The sequence below is a fragment of the Colletes gigas genome, unplaced genomic scaffold (genome assembly GCF_013123115.1).
Source record: "Colletes gigas isolate AHSC1104 unplaced genomic scaffold, ASM1312311v1 Colletes_gigas_Sc00020, whole genome shotgun sequence".
Taxonomy (NCBI): domain Eukaryota; kingdom Metazoa; phylum Arthropoda; class Insecta; order Hymenoptera; family Colletidae; genus Colletes; species Colletes gigas.
This window is the reverse complement of record NW_025106649.1, coordinates 771506-792591: the sequence shown is the minus strand read 5'-3', so window position 1 is coordinate 792591 and position 21086 is coordinate 771506. Positions and strand designations below refer to the sequence as shown.

The following is a 21086-nucleotide window of genomic DNA, read 5'->3' as shown; positions in this document are numbered from 1 at the left end:
CAACAAATTTAATCTGATATTTTATATAATTGCTTGACCAGAACCAAATAGTAAATATATTATGCATCCTATTGTGTCAATTACAGCAATAAATATAAAAATAACAGGCCAGCTGTGTGTTACATGTAGAATATGCCCTGCAAAGTACACTCCAAGGAATCCTAAAATGGCATAACAATATTTTTTTTTTCTGGAAAAAAAATTATATCAATACTGTATGCATACCAGGTATAGCACCAACAGTATTCATTAATCCAAATACACTGCCAGAATGTTTTGGTGCAAGGTCTGAAGGATTTACAGCAATTGCATTATTATGGAAACCTGATCCGCCAATTATAAATGCAAGGCAAATTATTGCACTTTGAAATGTTTCCACTTTTGCTGAAATGATTTTAAATTAATTTTTTAAATAATAATAAATGAAATATTTTTACATTATTATATGCATACCTAGGAATAGTAGACTTATTATTTCAGTAACAAAACATATTGTTTCAATTATTTTACGTGTCACTGTGACAGAATACCCTGCTTTTATTATTTTCTCAGAAAGAGCTTTGCCCAGAACTGTACAAGGTAACATTGACAACCATGGTAACATATTTACAACCCAGCTCTAAATAATATAAACACATATCATAGTTTGTATGATTAAATAGAATCCTTACTGAAATATTAGAACAATTATTAATGAATCATTTACCTTTACTTCAGGAAATGTATCATGAAAATATGTTGGCATCCATGATAACAATACAAAAAAACAATTATTTTGACAAGCATGGCCTATTACACATGACCTGAAATTTATAGTTATAAATGAAATACATGTATATTAGGCATTGCAATGTTAATATAAGAAATGTTGTGATTTATTGACAATTAATTCAAGTTAACACCATGCATAATGATTACCAGAATGGAGGCTTTTTCAGGAGCTTCAACCAAGGTAAAGTATAGTTAGTAGTTAATTTAGTAGAGGCTGCTCTTTCCTTAAATGGGAGAGTATGGTAGCTTAAGAAGAGTGTCCACATCAAACTCAAACCGCCTATATCAATAAACTTGTTAATAATAAAAATATGTGCATAACTTGAGGCACTTACAAATTGTACATTAATAGTTAATCACATTATAATGCATTAAAATTATTTGTAACATTGCATATGGAAAGAAATATGTATTTAATTAAAAAAATAAATAATGAGAGATTAGTCTAGTTTCCTGGGAAGGGTTTAAAAAATACAGTCATGCTTGTTTCGATATGAAAGATCATTCGAAAATTAATAGGATGTGTAGAACTATGTTTGAGAAACACTGATCGATCTCATATGCAACAAATGCGAAAAGACGTATATTTATTTTTGTACTATTCTGTCATATGCTACTGTTAACACATTGGCGTACGAGTCACGAGATATTTCGTTTTTGCAGTTCGATGACTCAGTGAATTTAAAATAATTATGGTAATCGTGACGTTGTCAAGGTGACAAAGTCTTATAATGACCCAGAGCAAAAAAGTTCCGAAACAAATGCATATCGAAGTGTAAAAGGAGGGGACACGGATCGGTCAGTATTATTGCATGAAGGAACGTCCGTGCTTCATCGTGCACCGTCCAAGTCATTTTATTATATCAAAGCTAGGTTTTTACGTTTCTAAAGCAATAATTGTGTCAGTTTATGAGTTAGTCAATAGATTTTTTCACAAACAAATAAAATAATGTATTTTACAAATACAAAAAGTGAAAATGAAGACAAACTCGATGATGTATCGAGTAACTGTTCAAATGAAAGTGGACTTCGTAACATTTCTGACGTAAGTGATGTTATTGAACGAAGAAAGGGAACAAAATACAATATTTTGAGCAAAGGTGAAGATTCGGAGACAAAGAAATGGATTATGCATTGGACTGAAGTTTTTTAGAGCGTTGATGCGTGCGTGAGCCTTGACTGTAAGTCCCACGAATATATCGTCGTACGATATTAATTTTTATAACAGTGATTTACAAACTTTTTTGAAAAATTGCTTAAATTTTTAACTGATTTTTATCATTTTTATGCACAGATATTTATTTTGATTTTGTTTTAAAAATAAAATGCATTTTAGTATTAATAATTAATCGCTAAAAATCCAAATAGTCATAAAAGAATATAAGTGTTTTGTAAAAATATTGCGAAACGAAAAGTGTTCCACGATTAAAATAATTTGGTAAATACTTGATCAGTTGCTAATTGAAATTAATCGCTCATGATAATCGACGATTATATTTCATTAAAGCGACCGTACTCGTTTATCCCGACCTTTGAAGAGATACTGCGGCGATTTTAAACGATGATCAGTCTCCGACACCGTTTTTTTACGATATACATGGACTCTTTAATGATTCATGTATTAAAATTAAAACAAAGTGCAGGATTGGTACATGTAACCAGATATGAACACTCTTAAAGCTAGATTTAAAATTCGTAATTCAGCATCTGTCAACAAGGAAATTATGAATACGAATAGCACACTCGAGTGTTAGGAATCAAGAGGTCAGTCATATTTTTGTATAATTCTGTTGTCACATATCTATAATTACGTTATGTGATTATACCATGCAATATTTGTTTGAAACATTTTTCCGTATCATGCATAGGTTTTAGGATATTTACATGTTTCCAGACAAAACGGACACACTATACAGGGAAAAATTTTAATAAGAAATTCTAGACGCCAAAATAGGACGAAAATCGAAAATACCAATTTGTTGATGGAAGCTTCGTTAAAAAGTTATTAACGTTTACAGTTCCGCCCGTACTGAATTTTTTTCTCGAAAATGCGCAGAATTTCGGTGGTATGTCTATTGACCAAAAATGATTGTAATCGACCCTTGCAAACGAAAATAATTTTTCCAGAACGATTTGAAATTTTTTTTTTCGTCGAAAAATCTCACACTTCTTCGAATTTTTTTCTCGTAAATGCGTAGAATTTCGGTGGTATGTCTATTGACCAAAAATGATTGTAATCGACCCTTGCAACCGAAAATAATTTTTCCAGATCGATTTGAAATTTTTTTTTTCGTCGAAAAATTTCACACTTCTTCGAATTTTTTTCTCGTAAATGCGTAGAATTTCGGTGGTATGTCTATTGACCAAAAATGATTGTAATCGATCCTTGCAACCGAAAATAATTTTTCCAGAACGATTTGAAATTTTTTTTTTCGTCGAAAAATTTCACACTTCTTCGAATTTTTTTCTCGTAAATGCGTAGAATTTCGGTGGTATGTCTATTGACCAAAAATGATTGTAATCGATCCTTGCAACCGAAAATAATTTTTCCAGATCGATTTGAAATTTTTTTTTTCGTCGAAAAATTTCACACTTCTTCGAATTTTTTTCTCGTAAATGCGTAGAATTTCGGTGGTATGTCTATTGGCCAAAAATGATTGTAATCGACCCTTGCAACCGAAAATAATTTTTCCAGAACTATTTGAAATTTTTTTTTTCGTCGAAAAATTTCACACTTCTTCGAATTTTTTTCTCGTAAATGCGTAGAATTTCGGTGGTATGTCTATTGACCAAAAATGATTGTAATCGACCCTTGCAACCGAAAATAATTTTTCCAGATCGATTTGAAATTTTTTTTTTCGTCGAAAAATTTCACACTTCTTCGAATTTTTTTCTCGTAAATGCGTAGAATTTCGGTGGTATGTCTATTGGCCAAAAATGATTGTAATCGACCCTTGCAACCGAAAATAATTTTTCCAGAACGATTTGAAATTTTGTAATAACTTTTTAACGAAGCCTGTCACGAAATTGATATTCTTGATTTTCGTCCTATTTTGGCCTCTAGAATCTCCCATTAAAATTTTTCCCAAGAATGACCGGACACCCTGTATAGTAACGGTAACAACTATTGAGGGTAGGTTTTAGGTAGTTTGTATCCTCGCGGCTATCACGCTTTCCCATCTGACAATAAGTGTATTATAAGTATCTTACAATAGTCCTTTCAGAAGTTTTCTATAACCATTTCGTCGCCAGGTATCGAAATTACGAACCTTAGGTTCGCTTTTAAGATTTTCACCTGGTTGACAGTCTAAACGCGATGCCTGTATATTTTCTATACAATAATATCGCGCCTGATAAGTTTAACGCTGTTTTATTGCAACTGACGGTTCCCTCTAACTAAGATTTAATAAAACATTAATTTTTCGAAACGGGACAACTTTAGTAATTCCTCGAACTTTTCCCCGAATACATATCCTGCATTTTCATTTCATAATGTTTAGAAAAAAATAGTTAAAATGGAAATATATCTAAAATGCAAAAGAAGCACTTCTCTGGATGAAAAATTGAAAGTACGTAATAAAGTAGTTAAGAATGATTGAAAAAATATCAACAATGTTGTTTATAGTTGCGTTCTTACCTTACCTGATGTACGTAAGGTTAAAAGAGCCTCGTTAAACACTCTTATTTCCCGTTACTATATAGAACTTAATATTTAATTATACGTCAATTCTTCAGAAAGTTAATTAGGGCTCGAAACGAAAAAATATGTCATATAAATATAAATCACTCAGGCCATTCTTCGATCTAAACGACGCGACATCGGTACGACTGAAGAAAATTGACAATGGTCTGTATGTATGTACATACATCAAAACTTAACATTGGATTTAGATTTTATCTACCACTACATCCAGTTTTACGATCGCGCCAAGTAGTTTACGCGAGTTAACGGTCTTTTGACTTAAACCTGTCGTATACTTACTTTTAGAAACATGTATCATGGATTAAATATGCAATACAATGACTTTCAACATCCGTATAAAAAGAAATACACAATAGATTGGAAATTATTCAAACAAAACTTGATACTTTCTAGCAAATTGCAGAGTAGCCATCAAAACATACTGTAATGTGTATTATAACAAAAGACAGTCCATAAAATGTACTCTAAGTATTGTTTTAAATTTATTATAACTTGTAAAATATAGTCTGAATTATTTATTTGAATAAAAAAAAGATATTTTACTGAAAAATGTTAATACAATAGGATTGTGAAATACAATTAGAAAAAATTAATTGAAGAAGAATAAATATTATAGGATGTCATATGGAACCATTAGAGAAGAAAGAGTTAGTAACATGTTATTGTATAGTCCTACATAAAGAGCTTCATCCAGGGACATCACTGGTATTCATTGATATAGCAAGACCTTTTCTTATTGTCAAAAGCAATACACAGATTTAAAGAGATCATGATAAAATAATTACTCTGTGTATGTTATTTAATTTACTACATTATCCTAAATTTTGTATATTAGATATTATGTTAATAGTAACATAAATAAGATATTTAACTGTATATTTAATTACCTAAAGTTTGAAAAACTGTCATCCAATTATAATTTTCCAATAGGTAGGAACCTAAAGATCCTGTGAGTAATGTACCAAGAGCAGATCCTGATGTCAATAAACTAAAGAATGAGGCTCTTTCTGTTTCATGCAATCGTTGACTTATCAAACTAATCATACTAGGAAAATGCATTCCTGTAATATATAAATTTTATGCATATGAAAAACATTTTTTCACATATTTACCTTAGATTATTTAATTGACTAATTTCATAAAACTACCTTGAAATGCTCCATTTATTGTTCTTACTGTGGCTACTAATAATAGAGACGTATCACTGTTTGAAAAGAGCTCTATAATTTCTGGCATAAAGAATGTCGTCATAGACCATCCAAAGGCTGATATCAATAATACTTTTTGTCCTCCGATCCTATCGCTAATATAACCACTAGCAACTTGTGTTAGCGCATAACCCCAGAAAAAACTAGATAATATTACTCCGGAATCTGGTTTGGACCATTGTTTCTCTTTACTTATAATTGGCATCAATAAAGGAACACATGTTCTTGTAGCATATATTAGACAAGTGCCACATAATAAAGATAAGAACCATTTCTGCCTTTCCTTCCTGAAACATATTTTACATTTCTTATCTATATTATTCAATCTTTTATATAGCACTGGAGAATTCTTTCGTAAATTATACATAATTTGTTAGCATACAATAATTACCTTGACCAAGATGAATTGGTTTTCTCATTTTGCATTAAACCTAAAGGTATTTGCATTTGCATTTCTCGTCGTGTTGTTACGTTCGTAAAAAATTATCACTGTTTCCATGTGTTTGAAATATGTTAGTCTTAAAGTTGTTAATTAGTAACGATTAATACAAAATTATATCAAAAGTCATATGCTATAATCTTGATTGTCGCGGATTTTCCGCGCTACTATGAATTTACAAATTCGAATCATCAATAATTTCAACAAATTGTTTATAACAAACTGCGTTCGTATGTTTGTCAATGACTTTGCGAAAGTGTATTGTATCATCATGAATTAAACAAACACAATTGACTGTTAAATTCATTTTAAGTGCCATATTATATTCAACCGTATATCTGCTTTATTCCCTCGAATGTAATATAATTCGGGTCACTCGATTATTAATCTCATTTTTTCTACATACAATTGCAATAAAGATCCATAATTCGGAAACTTTAGAGAAGACTCATAGTGAATAGCATGAAGTTGCCTCTACGGTGATGTATGTATGTACAAGATTCTTAAAAGATAGGACAGACTGAAACATGAAAATTCTTTGTGCCAAAACAAATTAAAGAATCTTTTACTAATTTGCAAACTAAATTCGTTTTTAAGATATAAGTAATATGAAATCTTACATTAAGTGTTAAATGTCAATAGACAAAAAATACGACACACATGTAAGTACATGTTCTTACATCGTACATACAAGCATGTATAGGTGAAATTCATTTAAATTTGAATAATTTCTGAAACAGGCTATTATATTCGTTATGACATTGTACGATTTGTTCAAAATAAACATATTATTCGTTCAAAATAAAGATACAGTGGACGTAAATAAACAGTTCATCACATGATCAAACTTCTTGTTCGTTAACCACCAAATAAACCGAAATAAAACAAAATGTTATAAATGGTCGAGAACCTGACAAAAGAATATCCGTTAAAAGATTATTTCACGAATTAAAGCCTTTAAAAGTAACTAACAATATTTGATCGTATTTATTAATATATGTTGAATATCATCTACCAATAAGTTCCTGTTGCAGTTACATGTACACAATTTTACGTACCTACATTTTATCTTTAACTTAAATTGTCTGTAACAGCAACAGGTCGCAGGAAATAATCTATTAAACAAAAGCATTCTACATAGTCTTTTAAATTTGTTTATTGTTAGAATTGGTCGGTCAGATGACAGTAATTGGATATTTACCCTATTACACAAATTATATCGTTGGCTCATTAAATACATACAGGGTGTTCGGCCACACCTGGAAAAAATTTTAATGGGAGATTCTGGAGGTCAAAATAAGACAAAAATCAAGAATACCAATTTGTTGATCGAGGCTTCGTTAAAAAGTTATTAATGTTTTGAGTTCCGCCTGTAGAACGACGATCTGCGAACAACTGCGCACGCGTGATAGTGGTTCTCACTCACAAAACTGTAAGGCTGTCGATACGTCAGTAAGTAGAGTTTCTCATGCTGAATGAGAACCACTATCGCAGATTGCCATTCTACAGGCGGAACTTTAAACGTTAATAACTTTTTAACGAAGCCTCGATCAACAAATTAGTATCTTGATTTTCTTCTTATTTTGGCTCCTAGAATCTCCCATTAAAATTTTTCCCTTTGGTGACCGAACACCCTGTATATCTGTATCTTATGGAGCGCTTGCAAGTACGATCAGTGCAATTCTATCACGATATAAGATGGAATCTATATTTTACAGCGTCGGGTCTACATAGATGTCTATTACGTCAGGAATCGCGTTCTTCAAAGACGACTTTCGATTATCACCATACGATTAGTCGCATTCGTGCAAAAACTTAATACGTATTTGTTATTAACAATTATAAACCTGCACGTGCTATATACATAATAATAAACTAAATACGTAAAAAAAGACGTATAAAATAATAATACGAATATATGATATATTTACTGTAAGACTTGTTTTTGCTGGATGTGTATCTGTAGATATTAATCTTTGTACGTATAAGGCGGAGGTAGTAATCGAGAGAGTTCATGCATGATTACATACTAAGTATTACTATATACAGTAGATTATAGATAAGGTTAATTTGATAATATATAAATACTTTTATGTAATAAATGCGACATGATAACGACTGTTTGCTATAATCGCACACTAATGAATTGTGTACATTTCACATGAATTTACGTAACTTATACGAACGAAGGGGATGCGTCATGATTATATAAAATAAAGTATAAGACACGTATCAATTATGAGATGTATAATTTGCGATAAATGTGGCAAAACAGTAAATCGCCATCACGGCACAGTTTTATATGTGCGCATGAGCGTATTGTAACTATACCATATATAGATGAAGCAAACGTCAGCAGTTGCGTCCAGTGCTGGATAGAGTGAATTGAAACGTTGGATCTATATTTTATCACATTATTAACAAAATGTCACAGAGCACAAGACTCACTTCACTTTTATCTGTATGCAACTTGTATAAAAACAATTGCAATGTTAGCTTACATACCATTAGATCAATGAGGTAAGGTTCATATTCAAAAGTAATTAAGCGACCTTTTAACCTTTGCATTGCTATAAATTATCAATTATTTAAAAACGGGGTATATATATTATTAAAGTACGAGTGATTTCATTGTACAGTTAAACTAAAACACAACGTGTTAAAAACCTTATAGCAATTTGTTAATTAAAAAATAAATTAATATACTTTTATGAAGACAATCAATATACACATGGTATTTTATCATTGACCTGTGCAGTATCTTTCCATATATGCATTTTACTTCTGATACTGTTTATTGTATGTATATAATACTTTTTAGTATATATACATATATGTATCGTTTCATTACTGTGTATAATTGTATATATGTTCAAATAATTTGTTAAATAAAGGTATTTTCTCTAAACAATGAAAGCTTTTCATACATAGAAATTTTGATACAGTTGTTTGGAAATCATACAATAATTATGTTAAAACAGCTATTTTATTATAGTTCATGGTGGTCTCATGTAGAAATGGGACCACCTGATGCAATTTTGGGTATTACTGAAGCATTTAAGAAAGATCAGAATCCTAAGAAAGTTAATTTGGGAGTTGGTGCTTATAGAGATGATAATGGCAAACCATTTGTTTTACCAAGTGTTCGAAAGGTATTGTTAAATTTATGTTTAATTAAAATATATGTAACTTAAAGAAAGTTATGTTCAGCAATGATATAATATAAATGAATTGTCTGTGTAATGTTATCAAATTCATTGTAGGCAGAAGATAAAATTAGAAATAAGGAAATGGATAAAGAATATTCACCAATAGCAGGAAATGCTGAATTTTGTAAACATAGTATTAATTTGGCACTTGGAGATGGTAATGATGTAGTTTCAAATGGTTTGGTATGTATTATATATCTGCCAATGACACAGAAAAATTATTTTTGTTAATCATAACTAATATTTTTTAGAATGCTACCATTCAAGGGATTTCTGGTACAGGTTCACTTTGTATAGGAGCAACCTTTTTATCACATTTTTTCCCCGGCAATAAAGAAGTATATTTGCCAACACCTACATGGGGAAACCATGCTCCTATATTTAAGTTAGCCAGGCTTCCAGTAAAATTCTACCGTTACTATGATCCAAAAACTTGTGGATTAGATTTTCAGGGTGCACTAGAAGACATATCTGTAAGTAGTATAATAATTGATATAAAAAATGTTACATACTAAGTTCTATTTATAATATTATTTTTTATAGAAAATTCCAGAGAAATCCATTATTCTCCTCCATGCATGTGCACATAATCCTACTGGAGTTGATCCTAAACCTGAACAATGGAAAGAATTGTCAACAATAGTAAAGAAAAAAAATCTTTTCCCTTTCTTTGATATGGCATATCAAGGATTTGCTTCAGGTAGGATGAAACAAAAAGTGAATGATGGAATAATTAAATTAATATGTTTAAAAACATTCATGTAAAATTTTAGGATCCATAGAAAAAGACTCTTTGGCAGTTAAATTATTTCTTAAAGACGGGCATAGAATTGCTTTAGCCCAATCTTATGCCAAAAATATGGGTTTATATGGTAAATATGTAAATGTAACATTTAATGATAATGTTTATGAGAAATGGAAATTTTTAATATAGTTTTAAATAGGTGAACGCGTTGGAGCATTTACATTGGTCAATTTGAATCAGGAAGAAAGAGATAGGACACTTTCGCAATTAAAGATTTTGGTTAGGCCAATGTATTCTAATCCGCCTATTAACGGTGCTAGAATTGTTAATGAAATATTAGGAGATCCCCAGTTAAGAGAACAGTGGCTTCATGATGTAAAGGGAATGGCCGACCGTATTATTTCTGTACGCCAAAAATTGAGCGATAATCTTAAAAACCTTGGTAGCTCTCGTAACTGGACACACATTACAGATCAAATTGGAATGTTTTGTTATACTGGTCTTAAACCCAATGAGGTACAAACAATTTCCTTTGTTACTGCCTTTTGCGTGTAATACTAATAATATGTGTTGAAAATCATTAACAGTAATATTCGATTTACAGGTAGAAAAACTTACGAAAAATTATAGTATTTACTTGACAAAAGATGGCAGAATATCCATGGCTGGAGTAACATCAAAGAATGTAGAATACCTTGCAAATGCTATACATGATGTTACAAAATAATTTCGTATTTCTACCAATGGTTAAAGAGTTGAACCACCTTTTGCCTTGTAATGTTCAAATATACACTCCAGTACACAAACAATACTAGAATACAAATATGAACTTTATATATGATGCATTTAATCTTGCATGCTATTTTTATAAAAGCACTGCTGGCAGTGTAGCTACCAATATCAAAATCAAAGACAATATTGTTTTTAATTCATATATATATGAATTATAATTGGTATCAATTGCTTAGCATAATTATAGTGATCTCTTAGCAAAGTTAATAATATTTACATTATTAACGTTCTTTGCCATATATTCTATTCCGATGTAAAGAAATATGATACTTATTGTTGCCACATTATAAGTTTTTATAAAGGAAAATTTACTCAATTATCATGTAAAAAAATATGATATGTATTAAATACCACAGTAAAAACTGTTACGATTTAATTATATAATGAGTTGAATTTATTTCATATTGATCCTAACGTCAAACGTCCGTAAAATGTAAGAGTTCGGGTAATTTGAGACAGTCCAATATTTATACGATTACAGGACCAATATAATACAAAAGTCTCTAATGTATAATAGATAGTTTTATTATTCACATACGGAATACATTCGCCGTTTTACATTATTCGAATAAATTTTTATTTGCAAAGCATAGAAAAAACATTTATTTGTTATCTAGATAAAAATGTAATCAACCCTGTTAGCTATAATAGGATAAATAACTTATACAAAATAATAATCACAATGTAAGAATTAATAAATAAAAAATAAGATATTTTAATAAACAAACAAACAAAATAAAAAGTACAAATCAATCAAAGAAATTATTGTTCAAGCAAACATGCACATAACAATAAAAATCAAAACAGTTATTTCATCAATTTTATGACATAGAAATGTTTACTCTGATATTTATTTTTTTTTTATACCTATTGTGGCTTTATTTTTGTTATTCGTTAATCATTAGTTTTATTTAAGCAAACCTGGAAGTTTCAAAGTTGGACACGAAGTACATTTTAAATGCCTTCGATTGGAAGGTCCTCCAATTTTTTCTTGTTCATCAAAATGTATTTCGCACACTCTGTATCGATTTCTTGTTTGTAAATCTATGTCAATTAAATCTTTCCTACATATGGCTAAACACCATATTATCCTAAGCTGAAACAACATTTTTCATTATGTTTCTTATCAATTTTACTTACCATTCGTTATTAACTCAACATAAGACAACTGCAATATACCATTATAAATAAAATTGCGAATTATATTAGGCACGGAGCTTACCTCCCTGTCTTTTGGTAAAACATGTAACTTAAATTTTCTCGACGAATTTCCACAAGTTGGCACGCAACAAGACACCATTTTGTGTAAATTACTTTATATATAATTTCTCTAATAAACATAAAAAATTAAACAAACTAATGTCGATTTCAAACTGCTACGCTCTGTTACCAAAGACGGACACGCGATGTCTGTTGTTAAACAACACCACAGATAACACACAGTGACACTTTGTAATAGTGCTCTATAGCACGTGATACACCATCAGTCATGGTCAATTATTGAGATCACTAAAAGTAAACAAGTTCAGAGTTTTGATTTTTCGATTCTGACGACGCATACAAAGAACAGTTGTCTAGGTTATGCTCCCCAGCGATCAGCGTATAGATTTAAGGTACTTTAGATACATACTAGAGACTGGAGTGGGGATGTCAACAAAATCTAGCCTTCTTTTCGCGTAAGCACAATAATTTTACATGGCTATTGAAAAGATCATTTTGCAGTATGTCATAAGGAAATGATGTTAATTTTAAATGTATTGTTAGTAGCAATTTGGAATCCATACTAGTTATTTATTATTAAACGCCAAGCGAGCCCATTCGTCCCACTCAGACTCTGCACAACAGGTATAGGGGAGGAAGTTCTTCTGCGCTTGAGTAGCACAGGAAAGTAGGGGTAGCTCACGAACCGTCAGTTCACTACCCCTGGTGTAGGATAAAATATCCAATTATGGTCGTTTGAACAACCAAGTTTACCAATATTGCATTTCTATTTTCGTATTTGTTTATCAGAAGCATAGGTTTATTTGTTATTATTCAATATTTTTAATTTAAGACAAATATGCTTCAGTTTTCAAAATTATCTATTTTTCCTTCTAAATTCAATAATTGAAGAAGAATGTTTTGGTATCTAACATTCCTACCACTAAAATATGTTTTGCAATTATTATTAACTGATTAAATACTGTCAAGATAGAACACCTTTTTTTGTCTAAAATTTTGGCACTTTGTGCCAAATGATTATTCATTCCTACTTTGGAAGGAGAGGGCGCCAAGTTTTGCTTGTCATACTCCCCTTAAATGGCAGAAATCCGTGTAACACATTGTGTGTATGACTGTGCATGTCAGAGCTATACCTTGATCCAAATTTACACGTTTCTAAAACGAAATTGTTGTCCTTAAACGTTGAAGGAGTGCTGAGAGAAATAACGTAAACATGGTAAAAAAATAGTGAAAACAAGACGAAAAATAACGAAGGGATACGTCCGTTCAACGGGCTTTATAATATAAAGCTATATTAAAGTGAGGTTAAGTTGTTTATCAAAAATGGCTTTCCGCTTTCAGTTTGGGTTTAACATGTTTCCGGAGATTCCACGACCTTTCAACACCCAGTATAAATGTTTCTCCGTGTCAATGTTACCTGGTACATACCGACAAGATGTCGAACGCGGTGGAAAAAGTCTGTAAATGTATTTGTGTTACCTTATAACTTATCCATCGAATAAGCAAGAAATTACATGTTATTTATATTTTTTATAGTAATTATGCCACCGTCAGCTTTGGAACAGCTTACAAGATTGAATATTAATTACCCAATGATATTCAAATTAACTAATAAGAAGACCAATAGAATAACCCACTGTGGTGTTTTGGAATTTGTTGCGGACGAAGGAAAAGTTTATTTACCTTATTGGGTAAATAATATTTATGAATATATTATTATCCGCTGAAAAAGTATTGTTAACCATATGGAAAATAATTACTTGGAGTGTTAATATAAAGAAATCATCCTTTGTGGAATCACACTATATATATTTGTCATGATGTGATTGCAGATGATGCATAATCTTTTATTGGAAGAAGCAGAATTAATAAATGTTGAAAGTGTTTCTTTACCAGTTGCAACATTCTCACGCTTTCAACCGCAATCTGAAGATTTTCTAGATATTACAAATCCTAAAGCTGTTTTAGAAAATGGATTAAGAAGCTTTGCTTGTCTTACAACGGGCGATGTTATAGCCATAAAATACAATCAAAGAATATACGAAATGTGTGTTCTCGAAACAAAACCTGATCCAGCAGTCACTATTATAGAATGTGATATGAATGTCGAATTTGCTCCACCAGTTGGCTATGTAGAACCCAAGACAGCAATTAAAAAAGATGAAAATGAAGTGGATCTTGCAGATTTAATGCCAGCACCAGCTGGTTTTGTACCATTCAAAGGTCAAGGTAACAGACTGGATGGCAAGAAACGCAAAGATTCTGCACAATCAGAAACAACTACAAGTAAACCAACATATATTAGGGGAATACCAGATTACGGGTATGAAATAGGAACTCTTACGTTTTTGCGCAGTATTAAACCTGTTAACAATAAGGAGGTATGGTACAAATTATTTTCACACCATATACCAGTAGTGCCCACATAAGTGATCGCATTTTTGCTCACTTAAATGTCCGCGATTATTCCCGCCAAGTCTTAGAAGTCAGAATTCTGAGAAGTAACCATGCCCGCATAAACGTCCGCGGCCGGTCCCGAGCGTGGACACTTAAGTAGGCACTACTGTAATATGTTGTGCTCCAATTTTAACGAATCCTTGTATATAAAAACGGAACACATTATTTTACACAATATCATTGAGTTAAAAAACATTGTTGTAGGTAAAGGGCCCGGATGAATTTAAAGCTTTCACTGGTGAAGGTTTCTCTCTCAGAAATTCAAGCATGTGACTGAACAATTCTCAGTCCATTTATTTTCTTATAATTACGTACATTTGTAAAAGTGAGTATTTGTATTTCTTATTAAACTGTTGTACTTTTTAATATAAAATTGTTATAGGAGTTCCTAAACCATTAAAATATTTAGAAACATTTCCATAAAAAATATTCTTTTTCTTTGTATATAAGATTTTTTTGAAATATATATTTTTTTTTTTCTAATGTAAATAAAAAAATTTATATTCTATATTTAACACGTTCACTGCGTTACGGAGTATGTAAGCCTCTATCGTAGTACCTTTGTTTCATACGAGTTATAGTAGTGCCCGTTTATGTGACACAAAATTTGTCCGCTTATGTGACATCGAGTTATCTCCATCATTTCCTGGAACTGTTCGTTCGTGGCAAGTCTCGAAGTTATCTATCTTTGTATTTCTCGCTCGCTTTCCCTCCTTCCCCTGCTTCGCACTCTTATCTATCTCGCACGCACGATGCGACGGTAACACGAGAAGCCAAGGTCCGATAATGCCTAGAAATTCACCTCCCCAGATATGTATATGACATAATACGGTCCCGACACGATTACATATAAACGGACACTACTGTACATTTCATTTATAGGTAACTTTATAGGGGCGTAAATGAAAAGTTACGGGATACATTTTTTCCGTATTGTCAAAGATGAAAATGCAGTAATGAACGTAGTTGACTATGAGAAAAATTACCGTAGTGGACGTGTTAATGTTGACTAATCCTATAAAAAGTGATGATCAGTAACCTAAACATTCTACAAGCTTAAAATTTATATGTAATTGTAAAAATTGATAACGAACAGTATCGTAATATCACAAGTTGCAGGGTAAACAAAATAAATGTTTAATCCACTAATGGGCCCCAAAAGTGTTTACTGGGTCTTGTAGGATCTTCCGTCAAGAGAAAGTCACGACCTAGTGATATAAATTCTTCAAAACTGATTTTCCCATCATCATTAGTATCAATGTGACTGAAGGAAACAACTGCATGCTGTAATAAGAGTTTCAATTAACTCTTTTACTTTAGTTTTACGTTCAATATCACGATAGAATAAATAATATTTTACTTACATCGTGCGTGAGATCTAAGCATTGGAAGAATAATTTATATTCTTCTACAGAAATTTCGCCGCTTTGATCTTTGTCCACTGCCTGCAAGTGTACATAAAATATGTATTTTCTAATAGATATTAATTTATCTAAATATATACATTTTAAATACATACTTTGAATAAGAAAGGTAAGAAGTGATGACATTTTTTCTTTAATGATGAATCATTAAGAACATGGTGCATTTCTTCCAGATATTTTTCAATACAAATGAGATTATATGGACTGATTTCACCCCACTGTTCCTCCCACATTTCCTAGATGAATATATATGTATATACAGACATGTACATATATCGAATGATTCTTGTTCTTTTTTTATTTTTTTTTTTTTTTTTTTTCGAAACCGCTAAACGTTCCTTATTTTTATTAGATGAAATGATGTATAAATGTGTTCATTTTTTACATAATATCTTGTTATATTTAAAGAAAATGAACGTGACACGTTTTGTCGAAGAATGAACATAAAATATGTATGTAAAATACTTACGTTTAATACTTCTTTAAATTCAGCTTTAGATTCTGGGGTTAAATGTCCTAACTCAGAAAATCGGTCTCCAAGTAACATAAAATCGTCATAGCTGATAACCCCGTCTTTATTAACATCCAAATGACTGTGCAAGGTTCGCATTTTTCGTCTCCAGAAATTTGATTGCCCCTAAAGTATTTATATAATTTTATTAAAATGGATAGACGCGATACATTACTTTATTAAAATTTGTATTCTTGGTCTCGTTTTAGCAAAAAGAAATTATAGATATGACGTCTCCTACACGGTCTTTAGGTGATCAAATTTGATCAGTTAACATAAGAATACACGATTCAGTGTCGTTGACCAACCGAAGGCTTGTGGATTGATACGTAGTACGCACGTCATACTTGAATAATTAAGGTCTTATGCACGCCCTATTATAGCGAGGGGAGAAATAGGGTTCAGTCGGGCCATCTGGACCAGCGTTTAATGTTCACAAGGGCTTCGACTTAGGATATCAAAAATTTTGTTTGAATATACTAGAAATATCTAAAAGAGATATGGTCCTCTCTTTTTAATTAATATGCATTGGCGTAAGCGCCTTTACGCGTACCGTTATTTTCATTTTGGACTTACAGTATACAGTTGATTAAACTTGGTGACCCCCACTATTGTAACATTCTCTATACAAGACATCGTTCGAGCATGCAATTAAATAAAGAAAAGGAACAAGTGCTGACTAAATATAAAACATGTTTTCCGATGCGAAGGACAATAAATTTTCATGTTTCGAAAATCGTATTCGATTGCTATGCGGTGACTAAATCAAAATTTATGCATTATCGATCCATTTGAATATACAGGATGTCACAGTTGACGCGACAGCTTTAAATATATTTCCATTGTGTTGTATGTTTAAAAAAATGGTCCCAGAAACGCAGTTTCTTTTAAAGGAAAACATATTACGAGTAAAATTTGATGATCACGATAAACCACTCGTTTATTTAACTTATAAATTATAATATCGTAGACGAGAAGGAGAATAACCACGCAACAACTTCTAAGAAAATACTTGATCGCTTTCCTTTGTGAAAGCGGCACTTGTCTTAACATATTTACTAATTCGTTAAACAACACTGTCTAACAGTGTTTGTGCAATGTTTGGCTTGGTATTATGAAACTTTTAGGTGAGTTCAAATGTAAGATATTTGAATAATAAAAGAATGTAACATATGTAGGTTCACGTATCTTGCGTAATGTATTCGGTAGAAAACTTGTTCCATGGGATCTGTGTATATGGTGGTTGTGTTGTTGTTGTGTAACAGTTTTCTTATAAAATAATAACGAAAAAGAAAAAATGGTAAAAGTTAGGGTTTCATTACGTTTTGTAGGAAACACGATACATTCAAAATTATTTTCAAAATTCGCAATAACTGTCGAAATATAATGATGAATTATCCCTAACGAAACGCTAAACTTTTTAATATTGAATGAAAGCGGACGTTGAACGAGTTCAACGATTACGACGCAATATAATGGTCGAGGTCACACAAGGTCAGAAACAAAAAAACAAGGGAATCTAGTACTAAAATCAATATGTAGAGTGATCTAACAGTTATTACTTGATCCTGTTACCATATATATAATTTTCATTTCGCTCTTATGTAATGTAAAGATTAGAGAATTTTAATTATTAATTAAATATTATACATACAGGGTGTTCGGTCACTCCTGGGAAAAATTTTAATGGGGTATTCTAGGTGCCAAAATATGACGAAAGTCAAGAATACCAATTTGTTGATGGAGGCTTCGTTAAAAAGTTATTAACATTTAAAGTTCCACCCGTACTGAATTTTTTTCTCGAAAATGCGCAGGATTTCGAGAGTATGTCTATTCACCAAAAATGATTGTAATTGACCCCCACAACCGAAAATAATTTTTCCAGAACGATTTGAAATGTTTTTTTTTCATCGAAAAATTTCACACCTCTTCGAATTTTTTTCTCGAAAATGCGTAGGATTTCGGGGATATGTGTAATGACCAAAAATGATTTTAATCGACCCCTGCAACCAAAAATAATTTTTCCAGAACGATTTGGAATTATTTAATTTAATTGTTAATAACTTTTTAACGAAGCCTCAGTCAAGAAATTGATATTCTTGATTTTTGCCTTATTTTGGCCTCTACAATCTCGCATTAAAATTTTTCTCAGTGGTGGTATTCCACATAAAAGATCGTCCTTTTTATCGTTACAAGCACACAGAGACTAACCCCCCACAAAAATTAGCTAATACAGATAAACTCTCGAAATACGATAAGAAATAAGAATGTTTTGAAAGAAAAGGGCCTTACTTACTCTGTCTTGTTCATTGTCCGAGTCACTATCGCTTTCTTCTTGGTGGTCTATGGACGCCGAGAGTCCCGTGTGATGTACGCTTCTCTTGCTATACATTCGTCGTGCAATTTCATGGTACTACAAACGAAACAAATTTACGTGTACAGCGGATAACAAATTATTTTACAAATTACACAATTCAACTACGATATCAGGCTGATATATCAGTTTATAGTAATTACATAATTGCAACAACGTAAATAAAGATACCGGCTCGTGTTAGGTCACATCGGTTTAATGAACTCTGTTATGACAAGCAGTTTCTTTTACCGTAATAGCTAATTCAGTGCCATACGAGATTTATGCAGTAGAAAGTCTAAATATAGGATACTAATAAGAATATTTATAAAGGGTGTAAATACTACAAATGAAAGTGTTCTGGAATCTTTCAAGGTCAAACATATTTTGCAATAAAGCGAACCAAGCGATAAAGAAATTTAAAGAAAATAACAATTATCAATAAAGCCTGTATACATGCATTTAGTTACTAAATTATAAACATTCACTGTGAACTTATTATACGTTTATAAACCTAAAATATCGACAATATGGTAAATCAAATTGAATTTATCCTCGAACAAGGTGAATTTATTTTCATTATTTATTTAAGGTGGTTTTCTTATTTATTTTTACGGAACATTGATTGTACAAATTAAAAATAAATTTTATGAATTGAGATCACGTTCATGAGATAAAAGTGGTACATGTATACGTGACTGATGAAAGTCATTATTTTCGAATCCTATAATTCTGATCTAATTTGTGCCATTTACCTTTACATAAAGAATTTAAGCATTTGCATCGGACAATGGAATATATAAAATGCAAGTCTGTTTAATACCAATTGAATTAAACTAAATTAACCGATACATGATAATTTAATTATTAATACTATAATGATAACAATTTAAAAATCTTTATTTCTTATAATACGAGTAGCAAAATTTACCTGTAATTTCGTACTTGGTTGATCGATGTTTTGCTCTCCCTGCGTTACTCCATTGCACACAAATGAAATAGCCCTTTTCTCGAGGATTCGGTTCGATATTCCATATCGCAGACCCATTCGTAATAACGTTGCCATTTTAACACGAAATGTGAAAGTATGTTGTTCTTTTTTCAATAATATTACCACAGAAGTGAATGCCAATACATTGGTCCTACAACCACCAAGGCTTGTTTGAAACTGAATTCTAAATAAAGAATACTGGGCCCCTTTTGATGGGTCGGCTTCGGCTAATAATTCCCCCTCTTTAGCTATCACGCATGCGCAAGAACGTTTTGCTCTCCTTCTTCTTGCTTTCCCTCGATTACGAGTGGTTGTACACGTTCCCTGCTTTTCGCAGATAAAAACCATAAACGTATATGGTGATAAAAGACTACGAAGAAATTGGTAAAGACTGATAAAAATAAAATAATACGTTTAATTACAAATACATATGTATACACCATATGTAAACCTATAAAATAGTTATATAAAATAAATGAGTTAACTAACAATTTATCAATTAATTTTATTAATATACCATCTTTTTACAACAAAATAGAAAGATCTGTAAACAATTTGTATCCTATAACTTTTGTATTAACGAGTATTTGTATGCGATAGAATCTTCGATCATTTTTAAATTTAATATGATTTCAAAATAATATTCCGGTTAATTTATCAAATGTATACATACATATATTCGAAAACTTTGTATATTTATAAACAAACATTCATTCTACAAAAGTCTAATTATCTAATCAATAATTAGGGTACTGCACTTTGTTTATGTACTACACTTATATCCAGTCTTATCATTAGGCACTGATAGGAAACAATTTGATGGCTAATTGACGTATATTGAAGACAAATATAGTTGCGGCACAAAGATACAGATTACTTTGAAATGCGTAATAGTCAGACGTAAATATATTTTACATACAAAGAAATTTCGATGAATCGCAGAACTAGGTTACGTTAAACGTGACATTTTAACGTAAATACGCGTACGTGACTACAGACATGATTTTACACGATTGGAACAAACTGGAAATAAATATATAAAGGATGTTCCATTTATCGTTAGCTCTTAATTGACTCTGTTGCTACTGAAGATACGAAATATTGTCTAAAGGAAAATTGTATCTTAAGAGGAGTGGGGACATTTAGTAAAGAAAGTCAACTTATTTTCCTCTTGTTCTATTTTTATTTTTATTTTTTTTGCTGAAACATGTTTCTCGACTCTCAAGGATAACATGTCAGGTTACCGAACTTGTTTTAATAAC

The 21086-nt window shown here is 31.3% G+C and overlaps 4 protein-coding genes and 1 long non-coding RNA gene across 10 annotated transcripts; 2 read left to right on the top strand and 3 right to left on the bottom strand.

Annotated features, from left to right (window-relative positions):
- Positions 1-21: 21 nt before the first annotated feature.
- LOC122400763 (solute carrier family 17 member 9) lies at positions 22-7542 on the bottom strand. Of its 2 annotated transcripts, XM_043402397.1 has the most exons (8): positions 6074-7542; positions 5623-5969; positions 5362-5535; positions 919-1051; positions 707-803; positions 454-619; positions 226-384; positions 22-161 (listed from the first exon to the last, which is right to left on the bottom strand). In XM_043402397.1, exons 1-8 carry the CDS (start codon positions 6133-6135, stop codon positions 22-24), a joined length of 1278 nt encoding a protein of 425 aa, XP_043258332.1. In that variant the 5' UTR covers positions 6136-7542. The 2 variants fall into 2 exon arrangements, with proteins under 2 accessions (XP_043258332.1, XP_043258331.1); XM_043402396.1 differs by lacking the exon at positions 6074-7542 and having other exon boundaries at positions 5623-6067.
- LOC122400762 (aspartate aminotransferase, mitochondrial) lies at positions 1109-11363 on the top strand. Of its 3 annotated transcripts, none has more exons than XM_043402393.1 (10): positions 1112-1952; positions 2279-2535; positions 7840-8641; positions 9117-9273; positions 9385-9513; positions 9582-9803; positions 9874-10030; positions 10104-10202; positions 10275-10591; positions 10680-11358. In XM_043402393.1, exons 3-10 carry the CDS (start codon positions 8547-8549, stop codon positions 10800-10802), a joined length of 1299 nt encoding a protein of 432 aa, XP_043258328.1. In that variant the 5' UTR covers positions 1112-1952; positions 2279-2535; positions 7840-8546; the 3' UTR covers positions 10803-11358. The 3 variants fall into 3 exon arrangements, with proteins under 3 accessions (XP_043258330.1, XP_043258328.1, XP_043258329.1); XM_043402394.1 differs by lacking the exon at positions 1112-1952 and adding an exon at positions 2066-2209; XM_043402395.1 differs by lacking the exon at positions 7840-8641 and having other exon boundaries at positions 1109-1952; positions 10680-11363.
- A 355-nt stretch (positions 11364-11718) lies between these two features.
- LOC122400831 lies at positions 11719-12685 on the bottom strand. Its single transcript, XR_006259395.1, has 3 exons — positions 12498-12685; positions 12090-12376; positions 11719-11963 (listed from the first exon to the last, which is right to left on the bottom strand). It is a non-coding gene; the product is annotated as an uncharacterized LOC122400831 (long non-coding RNA).
- A 481-nt stretch (positions 12686-13166) lies between these two features.
- Positions 13167-15866, top strand: LOC122400719 (ubiquitin recognition factor in ER-associated degradation protein 1). Of its 3 annotated transcripts, XM_043402323.1 has the most exons (6): positions 13167-13304; positions 13430-13544; positions 13625-13779; positions 13921-14469; positions 14750-14870; positions 15659-15866. In XM_043402323.1, the coding sequence occupies exons 1-5, from the start codon at positions 13302-13304 to the stop codon at positions 14816-14818; spliced, it is 891 nt and encodes a 296-aa protein (XP_043258258.1). In that variant the 5' UTR covers positions 13167-13301; the 3' UTR covers positions 14819-14870; positions 15659-15866. The 3 variants fall into 3 exon arrangements, with proteins under 3 accessions (XP_043258258.1, XP_043258257.1, XP_043258256.1); XM_043402322.1 differs by having other exon boundaries at positions 13176-13544; positions 15665-15866; XM_043402321.1 differs by having other exon boundaries at positions 13176-13544.
- Positions 14879-20049, bottom strand: LOC122400720 (sarcoplasmic calcium-binding protein). The gene is made up of 6 exons (XM_043402324.1): positions 19765-20049; positions 18777-18893; positions 16439-16606; positions 16065-16205; positions 15910-15990; positions 14879-15829 (listed from the first exon to the last, which is right to left on the bottom strand). The coding sequence occupies exons 1-6, from the start codon at positions 19897-19899 to the stop codon at positions 15683-15685; spliced, it is 789 nt and encodes a 262-aa protein (XP_043258259.1). The 5' UTR covers positions 19900-20049; the 3' UTR covers positions 14879-15682.
- Positions 20050-21086: the final 1037 nt, after the last annotated feature.